The sequence below is a fragment of the Silurus aristotelis genome (assembly GCF_946808225.1).
Source record: "Silurus aristotelis genome assembly, chromosome: 24".
Taxonomy (NCBI): Eukaryota; Metazoa; Chordata; class Actinopteri; order Siluriformes; family Siluridae; genus Silurus; species Silurus aristotelis.
Window position 1 is genome coordinate 18,283,586 of NC_139597.1, and position 27,977 is coordinate 18,311,562.

The window sequence follows — 27,977 nt, forward strand, 5'->3', positions numbered from 1 at the left end:
GTGACGACGATGGACAGGATTAGAAACGAGTTTATTAGAGGGACAGCGCATGTATGACGTTTTGGAGACAAGGTGAGGGAGGTGAGATTGAGATAGTTTGGACATTTTCAGAGGAGGGACATGGGGTATATCAGTAGGAGAATGCTGAGGATGGAGACACCAGGAAGGAGGAAAAGAGGAAGACCAAGGAGGAGGTTATGGATGTGGTGAGGAAAGACATGCAGGTAGTTGGTGTGAAAGAGGCAGATGTAGAGGACAGGGGGGTATGGAGACGGATGATCTGCTGTGGAGACCCCTAATAAGAGAAACCGAAAGAAGAAGAAGAAGAAGAAGAAGACATATGCATTCGTTTGCCAAAAGTATTGGGACGGCCGTCTTTTTCAGCCATGCGTGGTTGATCTTCTTCAAAGGAAACACAGTACAAAAGAAATAAACAAATAAACATGAAGGAGTAAGGAAGAAATGAAAAAAGAAAGAAAGAAAGAATTTAACAAACAAACAAACAAAAAGAATGAATGACAAAATAAGGAAGGAAGGAAGGAAGGAAGGAAGGAAGGAAGGAAGGAAGGAAGGAAGGAAGGAATAGATAGATAGATAGATAGATAGATAGATAGATAGATAGATAGATAGATAGATAGATAGATAGATAGATAGATAGATAGATAGATAGATAGATAGATAGATAGATAGATAGATAGATAGATAGAACAAAATTAAAGAAAGAGGTGGGTGTGGGAGTATGGAAGGAAGGAAGGAAGGAAGGAAGGAAGGAAGGAAGGAAGGAAGGAAGGAAGGAAGGAAGGAAAGAAAGAATTAAACAAACCAACAAACAAACAAACAAACAAAAAGAAAGAAATGAGGAGGTAGGTGTGGGAGTAAGGAATGAAGGAAGAAATAGATAGATAGATAGATAGATAGATAGATAGATAGATAGATAGATAGATAGATAGATAGATAGATAGATAGATAGATAGATAGATAGATAGATAGATAGATAGATAGATAGATAGATAGATAGATAGATAGCGCAGGTACGAGATGATTGTTGTTATTCCCTTCGGTTTTAATGTTATAACTGATGTGTGTGTATATTTAGAATTTTTTTATAATGAGTACAGATTTTTTTTTCTTTTCATTATTCACAATTATTCATCGCGTCTCTCGAAGGCTTCGTGGGATGGTCTTACAGGCCGCGTTCTTTTCAACAAAACCAACGGTTTGAGAACGGACTTCGATCTCGACGTCATCAGTCTGAAGGAGGACGGACTGGAAAAGGTACCAAGTATTTCTTTATTCTTTATTTGTATATTTATGTATATATACTGTATATATGTGTGTGTGTGTGTGTGTGTGTGTGTGTGTGTGTGTGTGTGTGTGTGTGTGTGTGTGTGTGTGTGTGTGAGTGTTTCTTATATATGCGTACGTCTATTGGATCAACAGATTGGCACATGGGAACCTCTGAGTGGCTTAAACATGACGGAGCATCAGAAGAGCAAAGCGAACAATGTCACCAACTCGTTGTCCAACAAATCCCTGAAGGTCGCCACAATCCTGGTAAACGCACACCATCACACAGTACTAACACGCTCACACAGCACATCAGAGACGTAGCATTTCCTCACGTTTCATCACGCTGAGCTGTAACCACAGCAGATCACTTTCTTCTCCACCCAAATGTTTGTTCTTCCTCAATCTGTTCCCACAAAATCCTGTTCCCACAACAATTATTTAAGCTTCATCACTGGAACTTGGAGATCACACAGAGCGAGCTTCATGAGCATCGGGTTTGAGTAGAAGATCTTAAATGACCTGCTGGAGATTTATAAACCCTTTATTACAGTTTTTCTCAGTCGCTTTGGAGCGTTTCTCAGATCAGAAATGAAATTCTCAAAACTACTTGTTCAAACTTCACATCTGTGCTCATCATAAGAACATTTCTTGTTGCTTTGATCAAATTGCTAATGCTTTTGTACATCATTAACTCGATTGTGTACGAGCGTCTGCTTTTTCCTACATTATCAGTTGTTTATATTCATGATGATCAAAATGTATTATACTGGTTTCACCAAAATGGTTTTAACCCCCGAAACATTTAGGCGTCAGTTCATTGCATAAGTAATTGAGTGCAAAATGGTTAAACCAGTTGTCAAAATTTGTCAAGCTCTTCTTCATCACAGTTCTATTAAACTTTTTTGGTAAATGTGTCTTGATGAATTGTGCAGATGAACCTTGAATGTCATTAATGAAGGGGTGTGTTTACTTTCAGATCAACCAATAATCAACTAGTTCTCTAAAATAGGTCAAGGCTGAATCTCGTGAATCTTTACTGTAATTGGCGAGTGTATATAAAAAGAGCAAAACACACATTCACAATTGTTGAAAATGGATAAACAACTAGTAAATGAACATGATCGAGAGCCAGGAATAAGGATGCATGCTGGAAGGGTCAGGAGGCAAAATATAGGAAGAAGAAGAAGAGGCCAGAGACAGAGACACATTTCAGATAAAATTAAAGCCACTATTGAGGACCATGTTGTCAATCATGGCCTCACAATGGTATTGAAAGGGAGGATATCTGTTGTGATGTGGATGAAAATCTGTGGCCCGACAGACCTGGACGTCAGGGGGTAGAGACTGATTACACTGTATAGTGCGGCATGCGCAGTTCTGCCTAAGAAGTGTTTCCTATGTTTACCTTTTTTGAATTTTAATTTGTCTTTTTATTTTCTATCACAATGACATTATATTGTCATTTTTTAGTCAGTCCACTAGTAAAGAACAATAAAAAAGTGTGACTCCTGTCCAGTCTCTTACAATCATTTCATTTAATTTCATCTTCTCCCGCTTATCTGTAATTCGGGTTGCGGGGGCAGCAGTCTAAGCAGATTCCCCAGACACTTCTCCGTGTCCAGGGATCGGGCTGTCAAGGCCCCCGCCTTCGGCTGCTGCCCAATCCTCTCAGCACCGGTCCCTTACGGTCCCTCCTGCAGGTGGGGAACCCACAGGAAGGCGGCCCTACGTCGCGGTCCTTGATTTATTTTTCTCTTAAGGGTCCCCTGGAGCATAGAGGGTTAAGGGCCTTGCTCAAGGGCCCAAGAGTGGCAGCTTGGTGATACCGGGGCTTGAACCCCCGACCTTCCGATCGGTAACCCAGCGCCTTAACCGCTGGAGCCACCACTCCCCCACTCACTTACAATCAATATCCCACATACAGTAATGTGTAAATTTGTGCTGTTGAAATTCATAGTTGCCACTTCAGCCTCGTGCATTTTCAATACTTGTAATGCAAAATATACTTTAAATCAGGAAATACTAAAATAAATCAGTCATATTGAAAAAAATGACTAAACATTTTGACATCTTGTTCGTAAACAATGATAAAAGGACTTGTTATTTTGATGGTAATGATATGATCATTGACACAAATACTTACTTTTGAGTGAAGCACTAAGGATTTTGAGCAAAAAACAGGCTTTTGCAAGAAATCCAGTGTATTGTGCTGTTTGTACACATTGTTTTGAGAATGCACTTACTGATTTGCAAATCTTAAGGATGATTCGAAAAATGCTCCAAAGCAAATGAGAAAAACTGTAATACCTATGGGGTGGGTTTTTTTTTACACTTACTGCACCTCAGACCTCCTGACCTCAGGAGCACAAATCTCCACAAAAGTGTGGAGCATCTTCCCAGAAGAGTGGAGCTTATTATAATAGTAGATAGATAGATAGATAGATAGATAGAGATAGATAGATAGATAGATAGATAGATAGATAGATAGATAGATAGATAGATAGATAGATAGATAGATAGATAGATAGATAGATAGATAGATAGATAGATAGATAATATACAAAAACAAAAAAACAAAGGAATTATGGCTAAATAAAGGAACAGAAAGCAAGAAAGCAAGAAAGCAAGAAAGAAAGAAAGAAAGAAAGAAAGAAAGAAAGAAAGAAAGAAAGAAAGAAAGAAAGAAAGAAAGAAAGAAAGAATGAAAACAAAGAAACAAAGAAAAGAAACAAACAAAAAACAAACAAACAAAGGAGCAATAAAGGAAAGACATAACAGAGGAAAGAAAGAAAGAAAGAAAGAAAGAAAGAAAGAAAGAAAGAAAGAAAGAAAGAAAGAAAGAAAGAAAGAAAGAAAGAAAGAAAGAAAGAAAGAAACACAAACAAACAAACAAAGGAACAATGGAACAATGGAGGAAAGACAGAACAGAAAGAAAGAAAGAAAGAAAGAAAGAAAGAAAGAAAGAAAGAAAGAAAGAAAGAAAGAAAGAAAGAAAGAAAGACACAAACAAACAAACAAAGGAACAATGGAGGAAAGACAGAAAGAAAGAAAGAAAGAAAGAAAGAAAGAAAGAAAGAAAGAAAGAAAGAAAGAAAGAAAGAAAGAAAGGAAAATAATGACAGACAGACAGACAGACAGACAGACAGACAGACAGACAGACAGACAGACAGACAGACAGACAGACAGATAGATAGATAGATAGATAGATAGATAGATAGATAGATAGATAGATAGATAGATAGATAGATAGATAGATAGATAGATGTTATTGTTATGGAATCAGGTTTGGGTTTAGTTTAAGTGAAGGGAACAGATGATGCAAGATGTTCATGTTAAAGACGTTGGTGATGTTCCTCTTCTCACTGCGTTTGTGAATAAACTGTTACTGAGCACTATTTCATTTAAAACCGAATTATAAAAGCTTTTATTTTCTCCCACACAAAGAAAAGGTCCTTCTGAGTTCCTCTCTAATTGTTCCCAGAATAATAGAGTTAAGCTTGAAGATCTTCTCTCATTCCTCTTTCATTATCTCCTGCACAGGAAGAGCCGTATGTGATGTTCAAGAAGTCTGATAAACCTCTCTGTGGAAACGACCGCTTCGAAGGCTTCTGCGTGGACCTTCTGCGCGAACTCGCCGCTATTCTCGGCTTCCGTTACGAGATCCAGTTGGTAGAGGACGGGAAGTACGGCGCGTTGGAGGAGAGCACTGGACAGTGGAACGGCATGGTGCGAGAACTTATAGACCACGTAAGTTTTTGGTACACTGCCTCCATAAGGTTTGTATCTGCTTTTTTTTTGGACATTCCATTCCACACCTAGTCTTCCATTTTCTATTATAATAACGTCCACTCTCCTGGGAAGATGTTCTGCAAGATTTTATGGAGAGTTGCTCATTGTGAAGGTGTTCAACAGGGATGAGGTCTGAGCTCTGTAGCAGGACACAAGATCTTTCCCTCAAACCTATGCAAGCTTTATCTTCATGGAGCTGTTTTTTTGCACATGGGCATTGTCATGCTAGAGCAGGTTTGGGTCAAGTGAAGAAAACATTTTCTGCTACTATATTGAATCCAAAGACCTTCTCTACAAGTGTGTGCCTCCAAACGTTCTTAGGAGGAACCTCATATGGCGTATATATGGACAGTCATTGCTGTGAACTTCCCATGTTGTTTTATCAGACGGCTTTGCGGCAATGTCAGACCAAAATAACCGCTCAGAGATCAAGTGTGAGGTGATCCTGGCCCCATCCCAAAGAAACCCGAACGTGGGCTTGATTTCAGAGGGAACCTGAGCCACGAGGTCGAAACTCAACCGAAGGACAGAGAGGCAGAAATGTGATGCGGATGAATGAACGACGTAAACAAATGGGATACTTTCAAACTGGTTCTTTTTCGTATTTTTCATTGGATTTAGAAAGGATTTCCAGCCCTGCATTTCCCTTTTTTTAATCTGCGAGTCTCCGCTGTATCCTGGAGCTGTTGTGCTTCCTCGGGATCATGAAGAAAAATTCAACTCAACTCAACCTCTTGCAGGTTTATGCTAATGAGGTGGAGGAGACACGGGGAGTGCCACAAGGAATTCAAGCAGGTCTAAGGTGTAGAAGAGAAGAAAGGAATGAAGGAAGGAAGGAAGGAAGGAAGGAAGGAAGGAAGGAAGGAAGGAAGGAAGGAAGGAAGGAAGGAAGGAACAAACAAACAAAAAAATTAGGGAATGAGGGAGAAAGAAATGAAGGACGGAAGAAAAAAATAGAAAAGAAAGAAAGTAAGAAAGAAAGAACCAACCAACCAACCAACCAACCAACCAAACAAACAAACAAACAAACAAACAAACAAACAAACAAACAAACAAGGGAATAAGAAAGAATTCAAGGAATGACTAAAAAAAATTGAAAAGAAAGAAAGAAGGAAGGAAACAATCAAAAAAACAAACAAGGGAATGAGAAAGGAATATACAAAGAAAGAAAGAAAAAAGGAAAGAAAGAAAGAAAGAAAGAAAGAAAGAAAGAAAGAAAGAAAGAAAGAAAGAAAGAAAGAAAGAAAGAGGGGAATGAGGAAGAAAGAAATGAAGGAATAAAAAAAGAATAAAAGAAAGAAAGAAAGCAGGTTTATGGTTTATATCAGTATATTGTTCCCTCCACCAGGTCACTAAGCAGAGAAGATGCACATGTACATTTATATAGAAAACAGATTCCAAGACTTTCTCATTAAACATCAATCCTCACTTTCACCACCATTACCATGTGCCACCAGAAGGTTTTTCAGGACTCCTTAGAAAAGCCTCTGAAACTTTATTACACAGATGACCTTCATTCTTCAGAACAATTGTATCACCCTAAATGGAAATATTGCGCAGCCGTAACGGATGCAGTACCTCTCCGACACGTTTCCGCAACTCTCACGTGATTACACGAGACGTCTGTGGATGCTGATGAATTCAAACACAGCAGACCTTTTTAGCTCATTTACATACCTAATTGACTTCACAAACACTTTTGTGTTACCTTGAATGAGCACAAATCTCCACAAAGTTTAGTGGAACATCTTCTCAGAAAAGTGGGGACATTTTTGTAGGGACAATTTTGTCCATACAGTAATTTTGAAGTTCTTTACATATCAAGAAGATAAACAAACCCCAATAATACCAGGACAAAATCTTCACACGATATCAGTCCAGATGTTGCCTGTCTGTGTAGCGTACAGTTCACGTTCCCAAATTGGGACGTATAGGGAACGGTGGCCTCGCGAGTGAATGACAGCTGCAGGAGATGGATGAAAGCGTTGGCAAGCTGTAAGAGCATTGTTAATCCTTTCTCCTGGGACTCTAATAAAGAGACACTGTAGCCAAAGCATGTCCATGTGTAAAAACACTCAATCATCCAACACAGCGAACACTTACTGGAATAAATTAGGCGTGTGATCGGTGTGATAAAACCTGACCCCTTGTGGATTCTTGTTGAAATGACCGCCTACCTTGGCATCATCATTTATTACTCTCAGTAATAATGTTTTTTCATTGGCAAAACTTCAGATTGGTTCAATAAAATTGCAGTATTTCAGTATATTATGTAGAAAACGATACTATATTTTAGATAAATGTGAAGATGTTGAGTACACTAAGTATGTGTACAGTATATGTGAACTATTAGTAAAGCATGTATGTATAGTCTAAGCTGAATGTATAGTTATTTGTGTGTACTTTTGAGAGTCACCAACAGGTGGAGCCAGATTTCTTTCTTGTGTCACTTTGGCTAATAAACCTGATTCTGATTCTGATGTAGGGCACAATATGTGTAAAAATGGGGGATATAACCATTTACAAAATGCAAAATTATACACAGTCTTCATATGGTGTAGTGTAGAGTTCAGTTGGGTGATGGTGGATGGAAAAAATCTGACCCTGAACCTCCTGTGGAATCTTTAAACATTCGCGAAACTGATTTGCTGTCAATTTGTGTTAAAATGACCTCACTTGGAATTCGTATTTTTTTTATGAATTACTGAAATGTATTAGGAATTAACTGATGGAATGTGCAATATTTTATTGCAGTTCATGGATGTAGTACGATAAGATTGGTATGGATTTTTGGCCATAACCTTCACTCTTTTGGGAATACAATAGATGATCCACTAGATTTTGTGGTGATTTTATCAAGATAATACAAAGGTGTTAGTAACACCTAGAGGGCAATCAGCACTCCAGTTCATCCCAAAGAGTTTAAATAATGTTTATAGCGGGTCACTCGAGATCTTCCAGTCCGTCCAAACTATGTAATATCTTCATGGACCAGGCTTTGTGCATAGGGGCATTTTTATGCTGAAACAGGTTCAGCTCTTCTAGTTCCAATGAAGGGAAAATTTCATGCTTGCACATCCAAAGACGTTCAATCCAATCGCCTACAAGTTTGTGGAAACAGTTTGGAGAGGAACCACATACGGCTGGAATACATTTGTCTAATTTTAATAAACACGCAAATTTTATTAACGTGAGATTGATGCAGCTCACGTTTCTGTTAGACAATTTTTTTTATTTAAAATATAAACAAAAAGAGGAGAAATTAAAATCCTGCAACACAACACACATTTATTCGTCTTTTCTTTACTTATATATACTATATATACTCAATATATATAAAACTCCACCAGAAAATAATTCTTAATCACTAAACAAGCACCAAAATCATGCAATAAGCAACAAAATCCACCATGATGCACACATCCGGCAATTAAAACCGTCCGTGTGGAAACATAGCGAATGTCCCGTTTGGTGTCCTGATTATTTACTTTATTAAAAACGTAATCATTATTTCAAATCATTTATTGATTATAATATTTTGTCTTCATGCTCTATGTTGAGTCTGGTTTCACTAATAATAAACCTACATTTGCATAAAGCGTCCATATTTGTCTATTGCCATGTTGATTAGAGTATTAAAACTTGAGCAGTATTAATTTAAGGTACATTTAGAACAGATGAAAATCATGAAATTTTGACAGCTCTAATTTATATATATATTTATATTTATATCAGAAGGTTACAATTAACATGAAATTAATATATTTGATGAATTTCTTGTATTTGCTGTTGTGTTTGACAGAAGGTGGATCTGGCAGTGGCTCCCTTGGCCATCACATATGTCCGAGAGAAGGTGATCGATTTTTCCAAGCCCTTCATGACTCTCGGAATCAGCATCTTGTACCGCAAACCCAACGGCACCAACCCCGGCGTCTTCTCCTTTCTCAACCCGCTTTCCCCTGATATCTGGATGTATATTCTGCTGGCTTGCTTGGGTGTCAGTTGCGTGCTGTTTGTCATAGCCAGGTAACACGTCAACTTGGGTGGAGAAACCAAACAATATTCTGTCATGGGAGAAAAAATCCTCCAAAAATCCATTCGTTCGTTTCAGTTTGATCGCAAGGCTTTCGAGTCGGGGTCTCGTTATTCCGAGGCCCTGAGAAGTGTTGTGGTTGAAGTTGTGTGACTCAGTGTTACTGGCACGATGATACCTAAAAGGAAAAGCCTCGATTGTCACCCAAGCTGGTTCAGAATATGCATAGGACATTTCAATGTATGTGTGGGGTGTGATGGGTAAGTTTGGTTTGTATTTTCCATTGATAAAAAGCAAGCTATCCATTAAGAAACACAAAAAACATCAGACACTAAACTTCATTTAAAAAATAATACAAGGAAGCAGCAGTCAAAAACATTTGTGGACACCTGACCCTAAGATTCGTGTGCTTTTTATACATCCGATTTCACATTATGGCTGGACAAGTCATGTGATCCAGTAGTTTTGTCTGTACAGTGTAGCAAATCATGTTGAATTGTTGGCCAATCAGGAGAGGAACTCGAGTGTGTAGGTCACGTTTGAGGTGCTCTGCTTTACGTTATGAATTCCACGGATTCACAGACAGACGTTCTTAAAATTTACGAAGATATACACTGGAGCCTTTAATCAAGGTGGATTGGTGGACCATTAAAAAACAGTAATTGCAATAAGAGCTACTTGGAGAACAAAGCTTCAGCGGGTGACTATTAAATCGGCTGGAACGACACTTAATAAGAAAATACAAGCGTAGTCAATCCATGTCTCGTCTACACCTGCCTAACCACATTTTCTATCTCTTTTTTTTTCTCTGCATCAGGTTCAGCCCGTATGAGTGGTATAATCCTCATCCCTGTAACCCTGATTCTGACATGGTGGAAAATAACTTCACTCTACTAAATAGTTTCTGGTTCGGAGTTGGGGCTCTCATGCAACAAGGTAGACGCTTCAGCCTGTCCGTGCTGTGCTCTTATCTGGCTCACTTTAGCCCAGTTGGCTTCTCTGGGGCCCCCGTCTGGTTTCGAGCTGGTACTACAGGCTGCAAAGGACTCTGTCTAACGCAATAGAGACGTCTCTTTATAACTTAGCTACAGATATTTACTTTTGCATATACATCTTTACGTCCAGCCGGATGAAATAATGTTCTTGGTAGGGAGCTACACAGTATAAATCCATGCAAAATCCGTAAATGCTGTTTCCTGGCTAGCATTTGATAGCAGGACAGCTCTCGAAAATTACGGCATGTCCCCATTTGCCAGATTACACATCAGACATCAGACATCATACTCTTTTTTTTTTCTTTTTCCCATACGCATACCATGCATACACTTTGATCCAAAGTCACAGCACCAGCAGACAAGTTTTAGCTGATCCCTGAGAGTGCATGATAAAGCAGTTTCCAGAGGTCACTCTTTATAGACCCTGGAGAGAATATGGATTTTAATATGGATAAAACAAAAAAAAATGAAGGATGAGACAGTGCCCTTAGGGTGTGAACACTGCAGAGTCCCTTGCCACTGTGGTTTGCCCCATAGAGGTCAGTGGGAGGTGGTGACGAGGATTGAAGTTACCTTGGGTGCATGAAAGTAAGACCCAACAAGGTCTCTATTCCATTCTATTCTATTCTACATTTATATTAATGATATTTGGTAGACGCCTTTATCCAGAGCGTCTCATTTATTCAACTGAATAGTTGAAGGTTAAGGGCCTTACGCAAGGGCCCAGCAATGACAACTTGTCTGTGTTGAGATTTGAACTCATGACCTTCTGAGTCAAAGTCCAATGTCTTAACCATTGAGTTTAACCCAGTTCTAATATGTCTACTTATGCTTATGGGGGATTTTTTTGGGTATGTTTGGTCTGTAATCTCCATAGTTTATGTCTAGAAATGACTTTTAAACAAGCAATATTTGTGTATCAAAAAATATATATATCTTTTTTCAACTCATGACAAATTCTGTAGGTACAGTAAGTGAAAAGTCTGGGAACTATAAAGCCGATAAAGATCAAAGTGTATAGTTCTCTAGCACAGATGTTTAAAATGTTGATGTAGAAGGTAAATTATAAGGTTTATGATCAAACATTTACACCTAGATGGAGCAAATGGAACCTTCCGGGTAAAATGGTTCACTCCTCACCAAGTCTCCTTTTTAAAAAAAATCCTTCTCTGCCCTGTCCTGCCAATTGCCCTCCCTCTCCAATGTACTGTCCTCTCCAGGGTCGGAGCTGATGCCCAAGGCTCTGTCTACCAGAATAGTTGGAGGAATCTGGTGGTTTTTCACCTTGATCATCATTTCATCGTACACAGCAAACCTAGCCGCCTTCCTCACCGTGGAGAGAATGGAGTCTCCCATCGACTCAGCTGATGACCTGGCAAAGCAGACCAAAATCCCCTATGGTGTCATTGAAGATGGAGCTACCATGACATTCTTCAAGGTGCCTCAAGGAGTTCTACTTAGAACAATTCTGCATCCTTTAGATTTGAAGTCAGAACCCTGTCTTGCTTCGAAATGAAAGCAAATTATTTGAAAATGGTTTTTTTTTTCTTCTGATTCTCCTTTATGTAGAAGACAAAAATCTCAACTTATGATAAAATGTGGGAGTTCATGAACAGCAGGAGGCAATTGGTGATGGTGAAGAGTGTGGAAGAAGGCATCCAGCGAGTGCTGACGTCCGACTACGCATTCCTCATGGAGTCCACAACGATCGAGTTCGTCACGCAGCGCAACTGCAATCTCACTCAGGTCGGAGGCCTCATCGATTCCAAAGCCTATGGAGTGGGAACACCGATGGGTATGGTATTCAACCTGTGTCTGCAGATCATAGTAGACCAAAGAGATCTAGACAACACATTTAATTTGGGTTCTACAAGGTGATTGGCCCCGTACCGTTTATTTTGTCCTTCTAGGTTCTCCGTACCGAGACAAGATCACTATCGCGATCCTGCAGCTGCAAGAGGAAGGAAAGCTTCACATGATGAAGGAGAAATGGTGGCGAGGAAACGGCTGTCCGGAGGAGGAAAGCAAAGAGGCGAGTGCGCTGGGAGTGCAAAACATTGGGGGCATCTTCATCGTGCTGGCTGCAGGCTTGGTTCTCTCTGTTTTTGTGGCTGTGGGGGAAGTGCTCTACAAGTCCAAACGGAATGCACAGATGGAGAAGGTAAATCTTGATTGTAAATCATCTCATACGTTTTTACGGTAGGTTCTAACAGGATTTGGATGTAGGATGTTGGATGCGTTAGCGAGTTCACTGACGTTGAGGATGTGAAGAGGTTCAGATGATTTTCCAGTTCATTCCAAAGGTATTAAATGGGGTTGAGAAGGTCACTTACAAGGACACTTGACTTTTTCCACTCTAACTTCTAAGCCAAATATAATGCAGTCATAGAATGTTCTCTACATTTACATTTTCTGCATAATGCCCTTTTCTAGAGCAACTTACAGTTACTTATATTTAAATCTTGAGGGTTAAGTGCTTTGCTCAAGATCTTTAAAAAGAAAAAAAAGGTCCAACATTTTGATCCCTGAGCTGCTCCTTCCCACTTCAAATCAATTGTATGCTTTAACATTTGTGGGGTGTACAGTAGGTGTGGCCAGGAAACTTTTGTCCAGGAAATCTTCATGGTATTTGATGTATATCTAGTGCCTAATGAAAATTTATTCTTAGCCCGTTTTCTTAAAATGGTATCGTCAATGCCTCTTAAATGGGTCCGTTGACTTCTGTGCTAAAGGTCAGTTCTACTGTTTTTAGTTGTTTTGTCTTTCAATTTTTTTCATAGTCACTCCAAATGCACTTCATCCAGATTCATTCTAAGTATATTGATGAAGAATATGTTAAGCGTCGGGTAGAAAAAAAATCAATGTTTGACTCGCCAGAGAATAGACTGGAAAACAATAGACTTTGAGTCTTGCATATTCAATCCAGAGTACAAAGCCTGTCAAAGGTTTTAGAGACACCTAATGGTTTTAGAGACACATGCATGTTCCTTTTGTTAATATGCAACAAGGTAATAGACAAAAACAAAATAATTAGACAGCGGAATTAAAGGAAGTAAGAATCCAAATTTGACAAAGATATGAATTATTAAGACGAAGAACAGAAGAAAGGATGTTACCAGACTGCCCCACACCTACAGTCAAACACGGAGGAACCAACAGAACCAGCATAGCAACCATTCCATACTTCAGCTCCATGTTTTCACAAGTATCCCAGACTACAGTGGCTAATATTAGACTAGGTAAAGTAAGGTAAACTAAGAAGGGTCAATCTATGGAATATGTTTGAATGTAACTAGTTGTTTGAACATAAACCATTAATTCAATCATCGGTACTTTCCTCCTTTTCTCCAGCGATCGTTTTGTAGCGCCATGGTGGACGAGCTAACAGTGTCCCTGAAGTGCCAGCGGCGACTTAAACAGAAACCTCAGCCTCCCACCATTGTCAAAACCGAGGAAGTAATAAACATGCACACCTTCAATGACAGAAGACTGCCAGGGAAAGAAACAATGGCTTGAAGGACCATGACATCCCTGCCTTTCTTCCCTCTCAGGGAGGTGTAAGAAAGCATGGGGTGAGACACAGAGAGTTTGGGGCAGGAATCAGTTTCCGCAATGCCTTCGTGTCCACCTGGACCAAACCCAGCTCTATCGTTCTTGGAGATGTTTCCTGTGGAAATCCAAGACAACCTGGAAAAGACAGATCCTGTAAAACCTTACAGAAACTGCATAGCGACGATATCACTGGTTTGAAAGTCTCTTGCTACGCCTCACACTGTTAGGAGCATAAGAATGAGATTTTCCTACTTGTTCTTACTGTTACCAATATCCATTCCAGTAGATGTTCTACATCTCCCTGGATGGAGAGCCTCAGAGTTTGAATAGTCACATTTTATAATAGTTCCATTGATCACATTTTGGTTTGTGTTTTTAACTCTGATTTATGTAAGAAAGAAACAAAAAACAGGAGGACGTTGAATGTGACTTTGAGAAAAAAATTAACATGTATAAAAGATAAAGTTTAAATAAAGCTGATTATATCTGAAGCTACAGAGTATGTGGTTTACGATGTTCCGAGGTATCACGTATTTACAACGAAATCTCAAGAACAGGTTACTAACCATTAAACAGATTTCAATTTAAAAGTGCAGTAGTCGGTTTTTTTGGTATTATTTGTAATGACATTCTACTCCACATTTACTCCCCATTTGCTCTTATGAAAAATAAATACTTTTCTGGGAAGATGTTCCAGTACAACCCCAAATCCCAAAAAATTGGGACGTTGTGTAAAATGTAAATAAAAACAGAATGCAATAATTTGCCAATATCACCAACCCACATTTTATTTACAATACAACATAAAAACATATTAAATGTTTAAACTGAGAATAATTTTTATTTTATTTTTTGGGATTTTAAGGGGAAAAAAAAGGTCATTTTAAATTTGTTGGCAACAAATGTTTGAAGAAAATAAGTGTTATTGATGATTGGGTAGAAATAGTGGATCGTAGAGGAGCAAAGTCACTCAGAAGTAAAAATGGGTGGAGCTTTACCAATCTGTGTAAAGACTACTGTGGAAATCGTAGAACAATTTCAGAATAATGTTCCTCAACTGCCATTGCAAAACAGATTAATATGCAATCATGTACAGTACATAATATCGTCAACATTTTCAACATTTTTGGGACAAGGGGAAAATCAATATTTGTTGCTTGTGACCTTTGGGCTCTCACTTCATTTAAAAGAGTCATGATTCTGTAATGGAAATCACCTCATGGGCTCATTAACACCTCTAGAATTCATTGTCTGTGAACAGAGTTTTCCATGTTATCCACAAATGCAGGTTAAATCTTTATCATGCGGAGAAGAAGGTATGCGTGAACATGATCCATTAACCTATGATGGGATGTGCTGTCCAGTGCTGAAACAGGCCACATGAGATATAACCTTAAATCCATGGCAGACACAGAAGGATTGATCTATATCAGCAAAGGAGGATTGATCCATATCAACAAACATTCGGTTGCTGCTGGAACCAGCAGCAGGTAGTCATAATCCTGAATAAGATCTCATATAGTATCGTGAGAGGACGTGAGAGTATCGGGAGCATTACTAATCTAAGGCTTTGGTTCGTAAATAGGCTGCAATTATATCTCATATGTTATATATATAATATGACCCTATAACACTTGCTGAGCATGCTGGAAGATAAGGTGAGCAAAAAGCTTCTTGAAGACAACAATCTCCACGTGGCCAAGCGAAATGACTTCTGCTGAGTCGTCATGAAGGCATAGATTTCAGCCTGCAGATAATTATTAGTGAATTGGAAATAGCATCAGTCGCTTGAGAAAGCGGTCCAAGTCAACGTAGTCAGAGTATAGGAGAGCTTGTTTCTGTTGTTCTACACTGGGTGTATATGACTGTAAATTGCAGAAGAAAGGAGGACCATCTGTTAGCTGTTTTTAGATCCTTCATGCCTATATATACAGTGAGGAAAATAAGTATTTGAACACGCTGCTATTTTGCAAGTTCTCACACTTAAAAATCATCAAGGGGTCTGAAATTGTCATCGTAGGTGCATGTCCACTGTGAGAGACATGATCTAAAAAAAAAAATCCAGAAATCACAATGTATGATTTTTTAACTTTTTATTTGTATGATACAGCTGCAAATAAGTATTTGAACACCGGAGAAAGTCAATGTTAATATTTGGTACAGTATTTATATTTGGTCTAAAAACAAATAACCTGCAAGCATGCAACAGTCAGTAAACTAATACAGTTTTCTCAGGAGACTGCGCCCCCTCAGCACTTTTAACAATGGACATTGTCCCAAACCAGCTTTACAGAGATAAACAGGTTATAAAGCTGCAATGGATAATGACACGTTTATTTCTTATAAGTTTGTCCCTAATGAGCAAGCAGGTGACGACTGTGGCAAAGAAAAACTCCCTGAGATGGTATGAGGAAAAAACCTTGAGAGGAATCAGACTCAAAAGGGGAACCCATCCTCATCTGGGTGACAACGAATGTCCATTCATTACAGTTCTATCATCATTTAGGTTCATTGATGGACAGTTAAATGCAGAAACATTCATGCAAACTGCGGTCCTGAGCCAATGTAGCTGTTGATATTAATTACAGTCCGAAATGACTCCACTTGTTCGGTGGGGGATCACAGCTCAAGCAAGAAGGAGAGGTGGGGAAACCACAGATAGTCATGGAACAGATGAATGAACAAGTCACTCTATCATTTTAAAAAAAATGGAATCAAAAGATCTGATTCACTGGCATGAATCGAAATCAGTAACTGGTATAACAGTGGTACTGTGTGGACTTAGGTACACCCATCTACTGTCTGGAGTACAAACGTCTGGCCAGAAGTGGTCTTCCTGAAAGACTTGTGGCCATAAATACATACCTTTGACATACAAACAAGGAAAAGTGACTACACTATGCCCGAAAGCATGGGAACTCGGGACAGAAAAATGGCAGTACGTTTTCTGAATGGGCCATAATCTGAAGAAGGCTGAAGAAGGAGGCAGGTTTTTGCTAATGTACTGGACAGCGGCACAATAATGAGTGTCTACAGAAGACAGTGAAGCATGGTGGAGGTTTCCTATAAGTTCGAGGCAGCGTTTTTGCAAATGTATTTGAAGATTTGGTCAGGATTAATGAGAAGATTAATGATTAATAATTAATCATGGAGGCATCTCACCCCAAATTGATTCTGCAGCAAGACATTGGCCCCAAACATACAGCCAATGTCATTAAGAACTTCTCTGTAGTGTCGAGAAAAATAAGAAGTCCTTGAAGTAATAGTTTTTGCCTTTTTTTCTGGTGGTCACAGGATTTCTCTTCTGTTCATTTTTCTTGTTAATTGATAAAAATTAATTACGAACACTTCTATTTTTGAAAGCTTTCTCACTTAACAGCATTTGGTACAGTATATGCTTAAAGGGGCCATAACACACAAAGTTTCAGCAAATCCAATGTTAATCTTAATACTTTAAGAGTCCGTTTTACTAATTTATTCGGATTAGTGTAGATGTATGGTTTAGAGACAGTGGCTTTGAGTAAAAGACAGGAGGTGGAGTTGGAGGTATAGCAGAGCTGAAGATAGATATTGAGGTTTTCGTTGGGAGTGACGATGATGGACAGGATTAGAAACGAGTTTATTAGAGTGACAGAGCATGTAGGTCGTTTTGGAGACAAGGTGAGGGAGGTGAGATTGAGATGGTTTGGACATGTTCAGAGGAGGGACATGGAGTATATCAGTAGCAGAATGCTGAGGATGGAGCAACCAGGAAGGAGGAAAAGAGGAAGACCAAGGAGGAGGTTTATGGATGTGGTGAGGGAAAACATGCAGGTAGTTGGGTTAAAAGAGGAAGATGTAGAGGACAGGGGGGTATGGAGACGGATGATCCGCTGTGGCAACCCCTAATTGAAGAAGCCGAAAGAAGAAGAAGAAGAGTGTAGATGTACAGTACAGACCAAAAGTTCGGACACACCTTCTCATTCAAAGAGTTTTCTTTATTTTCATGACTATGAAAATTGTAGATTCACACTGAAGGCATCAAAACTATGAATTAACACATGTGGAATTATATATGGAATTAAATACATAACAAAAAAGTGTGAAACAACTGAAAAATGTCATATTCTAGGTTCTTCAAAGTAGCCACCTTTTGCTTTGATTACTGCTTTGCACACTCTTGGCATTCTCTTGATGAGCTTCAAGAGGTAGTCACCTGAAATGGTCTTCCAACAGTCTTGAAGGAGTTCCCCGAGAGATGCTTGGCACTTGTTGGCCCTTTTGCCTTCACTCTGCGGTCCAGCTCACCCCTAAACCATCTCGATTGGGTTCAGGTCCGGTGACTGTGGAGGCCAGGTCATCTGGCGCGGCACCCCATCACTCTCCTTCTTGGTCAAATAGCCCTTGATGCCTTCAGTGTGACTTCATAGTCATGAAAATAAAGAAAACTCTTTGAATGAGAAGGTGTGTCCAAACTTTTGGTCTGTACTGTAGATAAAAAATGATCGCAATTGACCATTAATCAGCTACTTGGAAACATGAGAATCCAGTGATCAAAAACTACAGATTTTGGTCTAAGATTATAGGAATCCAAGGATTTTCTGAATCCCTCAAATGGTGGTCAAAATCGTACAGCGTGCACCTGTTTTAAACAGTACTCCTGCAATACACATCTTTGCCCACTAGATGTCGTCAGGGCGCGCTGACTATGTAAGACACTTGGAGCAGGTAGGGTCGGGTGATTGAAACACAGCCCTGGTCAGCAGTCAGCTGACTTTTGAGGCACATGACACACACAAACGCGTCCACATGATTCAATCTCTCACAACCGCTCTGTAAAGCCACAATCATTCAACACGACCTGTTTGCTTTAGGGATCAGCGGTAGGTTTGCTTTAATTCTCAGATTCAGAAAGCTTCAACTGTTTCATTGCAGAAATCTCGTTTCCGGAAGTTCAGCGTTGGATTCCGGTGAGTACCGAGTGCACGGGACACTATACCGGGTGTGATCACTTACTATAGAGAAAACACAACTACAATATACAATTAGATTAGCAAGGAATTGCAGAATTGTTTATTTTTTTTTTAGCAAAAGAAACGTCACTTCCGGGTTTCAAGGTCGCTCTCCTGGTCTTTCCTTTTTTTTTTTTTTGGTAAAAAAACCCCCACATGGTTCGATCTCAACAAATAGGCATAAAATATAGACTGATCGTGATACCTTTACGTGTGTGTGTGTGTGTGTGTGTGTGTGTGTGTGTGTGTGTGTAAGAAAGTGGTGATGATGATGATGATGATGATGAAGGTGAAGATCCTCAATAACACTGGTTTATTAAAAGAATCTTCTTCTAGTCTTCTGTTCCATCCATAGGAAGTTGGAGAACATCTTTTTGTCCAATCAGCAGTAAGGAACAACAGTGTACAAAAGTATTGGAACACTGGGGTTAATTCACTCTGGTCACCCGAATCAATATAATCATTTTTATTTATTAAAAAAAAATATATAAAATATATTTTATTTTAAGACTATAAAATATTTGATCCGTTATTTAACCAAGCAGCCGTTTTATTTCAAATGGTTTAAAAATTTTTAACAACGCAAACGTTGCGAATAATAAACCGCGTTAATAAAAAGACGACTAAGCAATTTTGCATTTCTCCCCGCTGACTGTACCAAAATGAAGCGAACCGTGAACCAAAAAACGTACCGATTTTTGCGTATCGTTACCCCCCTCGTATACGAAGATCAAAAATGCTGTACAAATGTTTAAATATCAGACAATCTATTGCATTAGCGACGTCTGGGTTTATGGGGTGTTTAGGGTGTTTTTTGGTGCTCGCTATTGATGTGACTGGAGACCTTGGGGTGGATCGCTGAACGAAAAATATTCACTATCTGAGGAAAACTAAACCAACTGAAAATGCTATTGCGACTGCGGTGGCCAATGGAGCTGCCAAACTTCAGTTAACTTTGGGCGTGACCACCCTAAGCTCCGCCCCTGGACATCAGAACGACAATGCAATGCTGGCTAATTCATGCAACTGTGTCATGGACTCATAAGGCAATAAAAATACCTCAGATAAATCATATGATCATCCTGACAGGACATAACATGTTGACAATAGGGCATGGGAAGAATGGATTTGTTTGGAAAACAATGTCTGGGTCGTCTTCTCATTTGTGTAAATAATTTTTGGTTCACGTGTTCAAGCCCTGCTTTTCTGTACATTTCAATCGTGTTTTTTTTACATCTGGAGTCGTCAGGTGAGGAGTCACATGGCGTCATACGGTCATGCAAGGACAAAGCCGTTATGCTGAAGTTTCGCTGAGTATCACTTTATGAAAGAGCTTCATGGCTATCGTTGTATCAGATACTGCACAAGGTCGTGTTCATCAAACTTAATCAACACTCGTACTCATAGAAACTTCCACAAACTGTTACCACAAATGTATTGGATGAAATTTTCCCTTGCAAACTCCATAAAAATATGCTTTCCGTTGGATGGAGTGGGGGATCTTCAGTGGCTTTCTATAGACCTCTAAGCTGTATTGAACATCTTTGGATTAAACCAAGAAACATGAATCCAAAAGCATGTATCAGTCATATGGTTAGGTGTCCACAGACTTGTCTATATAGTGTATGTTGAGACATGTCCATCACACTCACAGAGTCTGATGGTGAGAATGTCTGAGGTTTAGTTGATGTTCCAGTTCATCCCAAAAGCTGTTCAGTGGGGTTCAGGAGGTCATGGCTTTATGCAGGACATTCCAGGTCTTCCACACCAACAGCCATGTCTTCATGGAGCTTGCTTTGAACACTGTTTGGGAATCTAGTTCTCGTGGAAAAGGGGAACTTCTACCTAGGATTATTGGTTCAACTAAGTTTACATGGTAGTACATGAAGATCTTAGCAAGAAGTTCCTTTTTTTTCAGACATGCAGCGAACGGCTGTGATTTTTTTGCTGGCCCTCTCTACGGCCGTCCAGGCTCTGGACAATGGGCTGATGAAGACCCCACCCATGGGCTGGCTGGCATGGGAACGATACCGCTGCGATATTGACTGTGACAACGATCCTAAAAACTGCATTAGGTGAGTGTTCAGGCATTCTGTTACGAGACCTTTAAACTATTATTCAATCAAAGAGGAAGAAAAACTATTTTTGAGATTCGATCTTGCTATGACCTCAATCCTGTTTAAATCAATTAAGAAATTTAATCAGTTTATCTGCTGGTTAAAGTGATAATTCTCAATAGATCCTGCAAACTTTCAATCAATTGTTCTTGAGATGTCACACTAACTAGGATTTCAGACAGACAGATGAACAGACTAGCAGACAGACAAATAAATGGACGGGCAGACGGACAGGCAGAAATAAATACAGATGGGCAGACAGACAGGCAGACATAAATATAGTCGGACAGATGAACAGACGGACAGGCAGACAGATGTACAAATGGACAGACAGGCAAACATCAAATACGATGAGCAGATGGACAGACGGACAGGCAGACATAAATACAGACGGGCAGATGGACAGGAAGACATAAATACATATGGACAGGCATACATAAATATAGAGGGGCAGATGGACAGACAGACAGGCAGACAAAAATACATATGGAAAGGCAGACAGGCATACATAAATATAGACGGGCAGATGGACAGATGGACAGGCAGACATAAATACATATGGACAGGCATACATAAATACAGACGGGCAGATGGACAGACAGACAGGCAGACATAAATACAGTTTGGAAGATGGACAGGTAGGCATAAATACAGATGGACAGACAGACAGGTGGGCATAAATACAGATAGACAGACAGACATAAATACAGACGGACAGACAGACAGGTGGGCATAAATACAGATGGGCATTTGAACCAACAGACAAGCAGACATGAGTACAGGTGGACAGACAGACATAAATACACATGGACAGGCAGACATAAAAGCAGATGGGCAGACAGACAGGCAGACATAAATACAGATGGGCAGACAGACAGGCAGACATAAATACAGATGGGAAGACAGGCAGACATAAATACAGATGGGCAGACAGGCAGACATAAATACAGACAGGCAGACATAAATACAGATGGGCAGACAGACAGGCAGACATAAATACAGATTGGCATTCGGACAAGCAGACATAAATACAGACGGACAGGCAGACATAAATACAGACGGACAGGCAGACATAAATGCAGATGGGCAGACATGCATACACACATGGCTCATGGTAATTATTCTAAGTTGATGTATTGTCTGTATGTAAGACGTTTAAATGGCGCAGTGTTGCAGTGGATGTCACTGTTATTATAGTGTGTCCTTGTGATTGAATTGTTGCTCTGATGGTGTTTGGTCATGCTGAACAGGTTTACACAGTTCTGGCATTAACAAGGCTAAATGAAATATTAAGGGTGTGGACGGATTCACATGCAAACCCTTTATTGAAAAGGCATCAGGATGTTGTGTAACAGTATAACGATTGCACAGGTACCTGTATTGAAGTTTCACCTCGGTTTATATATTTTGAACATCTTCCATTAGATTTGGGGGCGTGGCTATGTAGATTTTTTAGGTGCATTAGCATTAGTGAGATCACCAAGAGGTCTGGGGTCCAATTGGAGTCCAATTAGTGTTCCAGGTCATCTCAAAAGTATTCATTAGTGTTGAGGAGGTCAGGGAGGTTTGAGGAGGTTCTTCTGGTCCAACCTTCACACCAACATCCATCTTCATAGAGCTTGTTTAATATACAGGAGTAACTACTTTGTCTGTCTTTTTTGTTTTGTTTTGTTTTTTGGTCTAGCGAGGTGCTCTTCAGAGACATGGCTGACCGACTGTATGAGGACGGCTGGAGGGAGCTCGGTTATGTTTATATTAACATCGATGACTGCTGGGCTTTAAAGAAAAGAGATGCTCAAGGACGACTGCAAGCGGATCCGAAGAGGCACTGTAGCTTATTTTGTTAAAAAAAATAACTCTCTTGCCATTTTAATAATAACGCCGTTATGATGATGAACCGAATATCAGTAATAAAATGAATTTAAAAAACCTTTCTGAAAAATCCCATTCCAAATACAGTCCACTTTTGCTTTTATAATAACATCCACTCTTCTTCAAGATCTTCCACTCCAACCTTTATTTCTTCATGGAGCTGGCTGTGTAATGCAGTAACAGGTTTAAGTCTCGTAGTTCAAGTGAAAGGAGAATCCGTTCTCCAAGTTTGGAGAAAAACCCAAAAGTCCCGATACTTTTGCCATGTAGTGAATTTGTGGCCCAATAAAAAGAATCCTTAGATACAGTTTGCCTGAACATATTTATTTAACCTCAATGTAAATTTTTGTTTTATTTCTTTCTTCCCAACAGGTTCCCAAGAGGCATTCCGAACCTGGCGAACTACGTTCACGACCGCGGGCTCAAACTGGGTATTTATGGCGATTTGGGAACGTACACGTGTGCGGGATACCCCGGGACGACCCTAGACACAATAGAGATCGATGCTCAGACCTTTGCCGATTGGGGAATCGACATGCTTAAATTGGACGGCTGCTACTCCAACGCTACTTACCAGGAGCAGGGTGAGTCAGGGATGTGAAAACGAGGAGGAGGAGGGGGGAAACGAGGTACTTATGCAGGAAAAAAGATGGACATTTGGGTATTTCAGGATCTGTTCTGAACATCTGTTCGTAGAGCCAAAGCCAGCTCCATACACATACGGTCTTATATGTGTTACAGTCGAAGATTTTCAGTCGCCTGCTATAGAACTGAGCTTCAATTCCATATGAATTTTAATGAAATATCATATTTAAACAGTTGAAGGTCGACATCAGACGCTCATAAATATATAAAAATTCATTTACTAGCACATGATACTAGAGGGCGACTGATTAATCGGTTTTGCGGATTCATCAACAGTGAAAGAAAAATCCATACTGATAGTTTTTCCGGGTTGCGTCTGTTTCTGTTATTGGCGTTATATTCTCTTTAACAGGCTACCCACTCATGTCCAAAGCCCTGAATGCTACTGGCCGTCCGATCGGCTACTCCTGCAGCTGGCCTGCCTACCAGGGTGGACTTCCTCCTAAAGTGAGTGCACAACCAGAGAATTGAAACACATTAAACAATCGCTATCAATTTCCTATGCGATATCAGCATCATCGATTTCCTCCTGGCCAGGTCAATTACACTCTGCTTGGCGAGATCTGTAACCTGTGGCGCAATTACGGCGACATCGAGGATTCGTGGGAGAGCATCTTAAACATCCTGGACTGGTTTACGGAGCACCAGGATATCCTGCAGCCTGCCGCTGGACCGGGACGATGGAATGATCCTGACATGGTAGGGAGTCGCAATGTATCGTGCTTTAGAGTCATAATTTAAAGGTCAAGGTTAATGCTGGTGCTGATCTTATCAGAGGTTTTTATAGCATTGAGTAGATAAGCTCATCCAGAGTCTTTGTGGAAAACATGTCCTCATGCTAGTACGGTATAAGCACAAAGGTTTGTGGACATCCGAGCATAACATTTTCCTTGTCTAATAACCCCTGCTCTTTTGAGAAGACGTTGGATTTTGCACGAGATTTGTAGCTCCTTCAGCCACACGGGTGTTAATAAAGGGCGGATGGATCTCTAGCAGGAGATCTTCCAGTCCACTAGGGGAACGCGATACCAAAAAAAAAAAAAAACGACATCTCGATATTTATTTAGGATTTTATCGATGACTGTGATCGGCTGAGGGTGTCATTGTGCTGGTACCTTAAGCACCATGGACAGCTGCCTCCTAAATCACAAACGAGTCTTTTAAAATAAGTTGAAATAGATTCTGCCGCCATTTCTGGATCATTCTAAATGCGTGCGCCGCTATAAAGCTATAGAACACCTTTTGGATGAATTGGATGTGGGAAGAATGGAGGTTATTATCAGAGCGGAATGTGGACACAATGTGGAATGTTGATCTCATGATCTCAACCTTGCAGCTGGTCATCGGCGATTTCGGCCTCAGCGTGGAACAGTCTCGCTCTCAGATGGCTTTGTGGGCCATCATGGCCGCTCCTCTTTTCATGTCGAACGACCTGAGGACTCTGAACAGTGGCGCACGGGCCATCCTGCAGAACAAAGTCGCCATCGCGATCAACCAGGACCCTTTGGGCATCCAAGGCAGACGTCTGATCAAGGTACGGTCAAGAAGGTGATTCGATGACGTAGCGAAAAGTCCCTTTTGCTGACCTGTTTTTCTGTGCGTCTCCCAGGAGAGCTACGGTATCGAGGTGTTCTGGCGCCCTCTGTCGAATAAAGCCAGCGCCCTGGTGTTCTTCAGCCGGAGAACGGACATGCCGTACCGTTATAAGACGTCTCTCAAGGTGCTCGACTACACCCCTGGCAGCTATGAGGTACGTTTTTTGTCGGCTTGAACGATCTTTGCGCTCCTGTGACGCCAGACTAGGTGATGAGTAGGAACGCTCGTTCTCTCTTTCCCCTTTCTTTCAGGTGTACAACGTGTTCATGGAGAAGAGAATTTCTTCCCTGAAGGACACCACCGAGTTCGTCGTGTCCATCAATCCCTCCGGAGTGGTCATGTGGTACGTCGTGCCTGCAGCCGATCGTCCCAAATTCCGTCACGTGAACACCAACCACGACGATCCTTTCCTCATGTAAACGAGTCAACGTCTTCTCTTCTTCTCTTCTAACGTTTTTTTTTTTTTTATCCGATACTTTTTTTTAACAGCGTCGCTCGTTTTTAAGTTTGTTTTTAAGTATCGCGTGTACATTATGGATCGGCTTGAAGCTTTTAAACGTCTTCAGGACAAATTCCTGGTCAGGACCATGAGCAAGAACGAACCTAAGGAGACTCCTGAGACTCTCTGAGCACAAAAGGGAAAAAACTAGAGCTGAAACGTAAAAATCCGAGCCAAAAGTATTGGGACACCTATACTGTACATGCGATGGCGTGAAAGATCCAGAGTAACAGACCCTATCGAACAGCTTCGTTCGCTCGTTCACCCTGTGGCTGAACGAGCGAGAAATCTCCACAAAATCCAGTAGAACATCTTCCCAGAAGGAGCTCATTTTAAGAGTCCATACAAATCTTATGCTCAGGTGTCCACAAACTATCGCTCCACACAGCTCACCAACACCGAACATTTTTTTTATTTATTTTTTTTTACCCCCGGGTTAAACATTTAAACAAATCAAAATCAAACGACATCCCATAATAACTTTAGTTTGTTTCGTTTTCGTTTTCTGACCAATTTGTTTTAAAGCGTTAAAAAGCTTCCGTTACATCTTGCACATTTTTCGGTCGCGGCTTTTTACGTGATCCTGAACAAAGTTCAGCGTGAATCACAACACTGCGGAGGAGGAGAAGAAAGTGGAGAAGGAGGAGGACGTCTGGTGCTTTCGAATGATCTTTTATGCTCAGGGACTTTTAGATATTGTTTACAATCAACTGAACTGAATGAGATTTTTACTAGTTTTTCTTGCCAATTGTGTCTTTTGATTGACACATCGAGTTTCTCAGCACTCAATCCCGGACAGCAATCAGTTGATTTTGTCTCGAATAAAAAGAAAATACTAATAAAAAAAAAAAAAATTTACAGACGACTGTTTTTATTCGACCCAAAACTCTATGCAAAATATAACATTATTTATTCATATATTATAATATATGTTGATTAATGTATAAATACATAATTAGTATATTACATTACATTTATATTTTTTTGCCCAAAAACCACGTATTGCATATGGTATATTTGTTTGGAGCTTCTTTGTAAGGGCAGTAAATGTGATTTGCAATTAGACCGCTAGAGGGCGATAGATCTCAAATGTGTGAGTTTCCAATGTTCTGGAAAGAATGATCGAGGGATCTGTGTTTGAAATTAACACAGGAAAAAAGTTTTCTGTCTTGACTTACAAACCTATTTATATTTAAACTGTATATTGTGTGTGTGTGTGTGTGTGTGTGTGTGTGTGTGTGTGTGTGTGTGTGTGTGTGTGTGTGTGTAAAAAAAAAAATACAATAATGTGTATATGTATATATGTGTACACACACGCACAGTACAGTATCCATGCAACACTTCTTCCTTGACCTCTTTTGTATGTCTTTGTACTGTTATTTATTGACTGTGTGTGTGTGTGCGCGCGCGCGCATGTGTGTGTGCGTGCGCAAGTGTGTGTGCGTGTCAGTGATCATGTATATGCCTGCGGTATGCCTACATGATCAACTACATGTACAAGCCTTGTGTGTGTGTGTGTAGCAGAGGGAGTCAGATTGGTGTGTGTGTGTGTGTGTGTGTGTGTGTGTGTGTGTGAGAGAGAGAGAGAGAGAGAGAGAGAGAGAGAGAGAGAGAGAGAGAGAGAGGTATCAGGTGAACCTTGATTTAGTGCCATTTCTTTCTTTTTTCTCTGTTTTAGTTCACTGTCATTAGGTTCATGAAGAGTTTTATAAACAGAGAGACAGAGGGAGACAGAAGGAGGCAGAGAGACGGCGCGATATAAAGAGAGACGGCGCGATATAAAGAGAGACGGCGCGATATAAAGAGAGACGGCGCGATATAAAGAGAGACAGCGCGATATAAAGAGAGACGGCACGATATAAAGAGAGACGGAGCGATATAAAGAAAGACAGAGAGAGAGAGATGAAGAGAGACAGAAAACAATGAAGGGAGACAGGAAGAACGAAGAGAGAGAGGGAGATGAAGAGAAACGGGAAGATTAAAAGACACAGAGCGAGAGAGATAGAGAGAGTGAGACACAGAAATACAAAAAGAAACAGAGATTGAGAGGCAAAGAGAGACAAAGAAAAACAAAGAGAGAGAGACAGTGAGACACATAGAGAGACAGTGGGAGACAAAGAAAGACACACAGAGAGAGAGAGACAGATAAAGACAGAAAGAGATAGAGGGATACAGAGAGAGACAGAGGGAGAGTTGGAGACAGAGATGGAGAGAGAGACAAATAGAGACACAGAGAGACAATAAGAAACAAAAACAGTGCATGACAGAGATGAAGAGAGAGACAAATAGAGACAGAGAGAGATCGAGGAATACAGAGAGAGACAGTGGGAGACAAAGAAAGACACAGAGAGAGAGAGAGACAGATAAAGACAAAGAGATAGAGGGATACAGAGAGAGAGACAGTGGGAGACAGAGGGAGAGTTGGAGACAGAGAGATGAAGAGAGAGACAAATAGAGACAGAGAGAGATTGAGGGATACAGTGAGAGACAGTGGGAGACAAAGAGGGATACAGAGAGAGACAGAGGGAGAGTTGTAAACAGAGAGATGAAGAGAGAGACAAATAGAGACAGAGAGATCGAGGGATACAGAGAGAGACA

The 27,977-nt window shown here is 40.2% G+C and overlaps 2 protein-coding genes and 1 long non-coding RNA gene across 4 annotated transcripts in view; all 3 read left to right on the forward strand.

Annotated features, from left to right (window-relative positions):
- The window catches only part of LOC310719311 (glutamate receptor ionotropic, kainate 2-like), a gene marked incomplete at its 5' end in the record, with an annotated part of 17,617 nt that extends 3,368 nt beyond the window's left edge, over window positions 1-14,249 (forward strand). The window contains 9 exons of the mRNA XM_083528902.1: window positions 1,168-1,275; window positions 1,441-1,554; window positions 4,831-5,037; window positions 8,882-9,105; window positions 9,930-10,048; window positions 11,328-11,545; window positions 11,677-11,902; window positions 12,018-12,268; window positions 13,459-14,249. Coding sequence (XP_083385028.1) covers window positions 1,168-1,275; window positions 1,441-1,554; window positions 4,831-5,037; window positions 8,882-9,105; window positions 9,930-10,048; window positions 11,328-11,545; window positions 11,677-11,902; window positions 12,018-12,268; window positions 13,459-13,623 — 1,632 coding nt within the window. The 3' untranslated portion in view covers window positions 13,624-14,249. The remainder of the gene's footprint in view (window positions 1-1,167; window positions 1,276-1,440; window positions 1,555-4,830; window positions 5,038-8,881; window positions 9,106-9,929; window positions 10,049-11,327; window positions 11,546-11,676; window positions 11,903-12,017; window positions 12,269-13,458) is intronic.
- LOC310719221 overlaps window positions 1-27,977 on the forward strand; it is a 74,138-nt gene that overhangs the window by 33,471 nt on the left and 12,690 nt on the right. The window lies entirely within an intron of this gene.
- On the forward strand, window positions 18,340-26,233 carry naga (N-acetylgalactosaminidase, alpha). 2 transcript variants are annotated; one of them, XM_083528081.1, is made up of 9 exons: window positions 18,340-18,608; window positions 20,569-20,725; window positions 22,452-22,592; window positions 23,012-23,223; window positions 23,637-23,731; window positions 23,822-23,983; window positions 24,621-24,818; window positions 24,894-25,034; window positions 25,132-26,233. In XM_083528081.1, exons 2-9 carry the CDS (start codon window positions 20,571-20,573, stop codon window positions 25,297-25,299), a joined length of 1,272 nt encoding a protein of 423 aa, XP_083384207.1. In that variant the 5' UTR covers window positions 18,340-18,608; window positions 20,569-20,570; the 3' UTR covers window positions 25,300-26,233. The 2 variants fall into 2 exon arrangements, with proteins under 2 accessions (XP_083384207.1, XP_083384208.1); XM_083528082.1 differs by having other exon boundaries at window positions 18,396-18,608; window positions 20,569-21,405; window positions 21,550-22,592.

Excerpts from the sequence above, each read along its gene's own strand:
- naga (XM_083528081.1), top strand. The coding sequence starts at position 20,571 with ATGCAGCGAACGGCTGTGATTTTTTTGCTGGCCCTCTCTACGGCCGTC. Across the intron at positions 23,732-23,821 it reads AGGGTGGACTTCCTCCTAAA|GTCAATTACACTCTGCTTGG; the intron begins GTGAGTGCACAA and ends CCTCCTGGCCAG. Across the intron at positions 24,819-24,893 it reads AAGGCAGACGTCTGATCAAG|GAGAGCTACGGTATCGAGGT; the intron begins GTACGGTCAAGA and ends TGCGTCTCCCAG.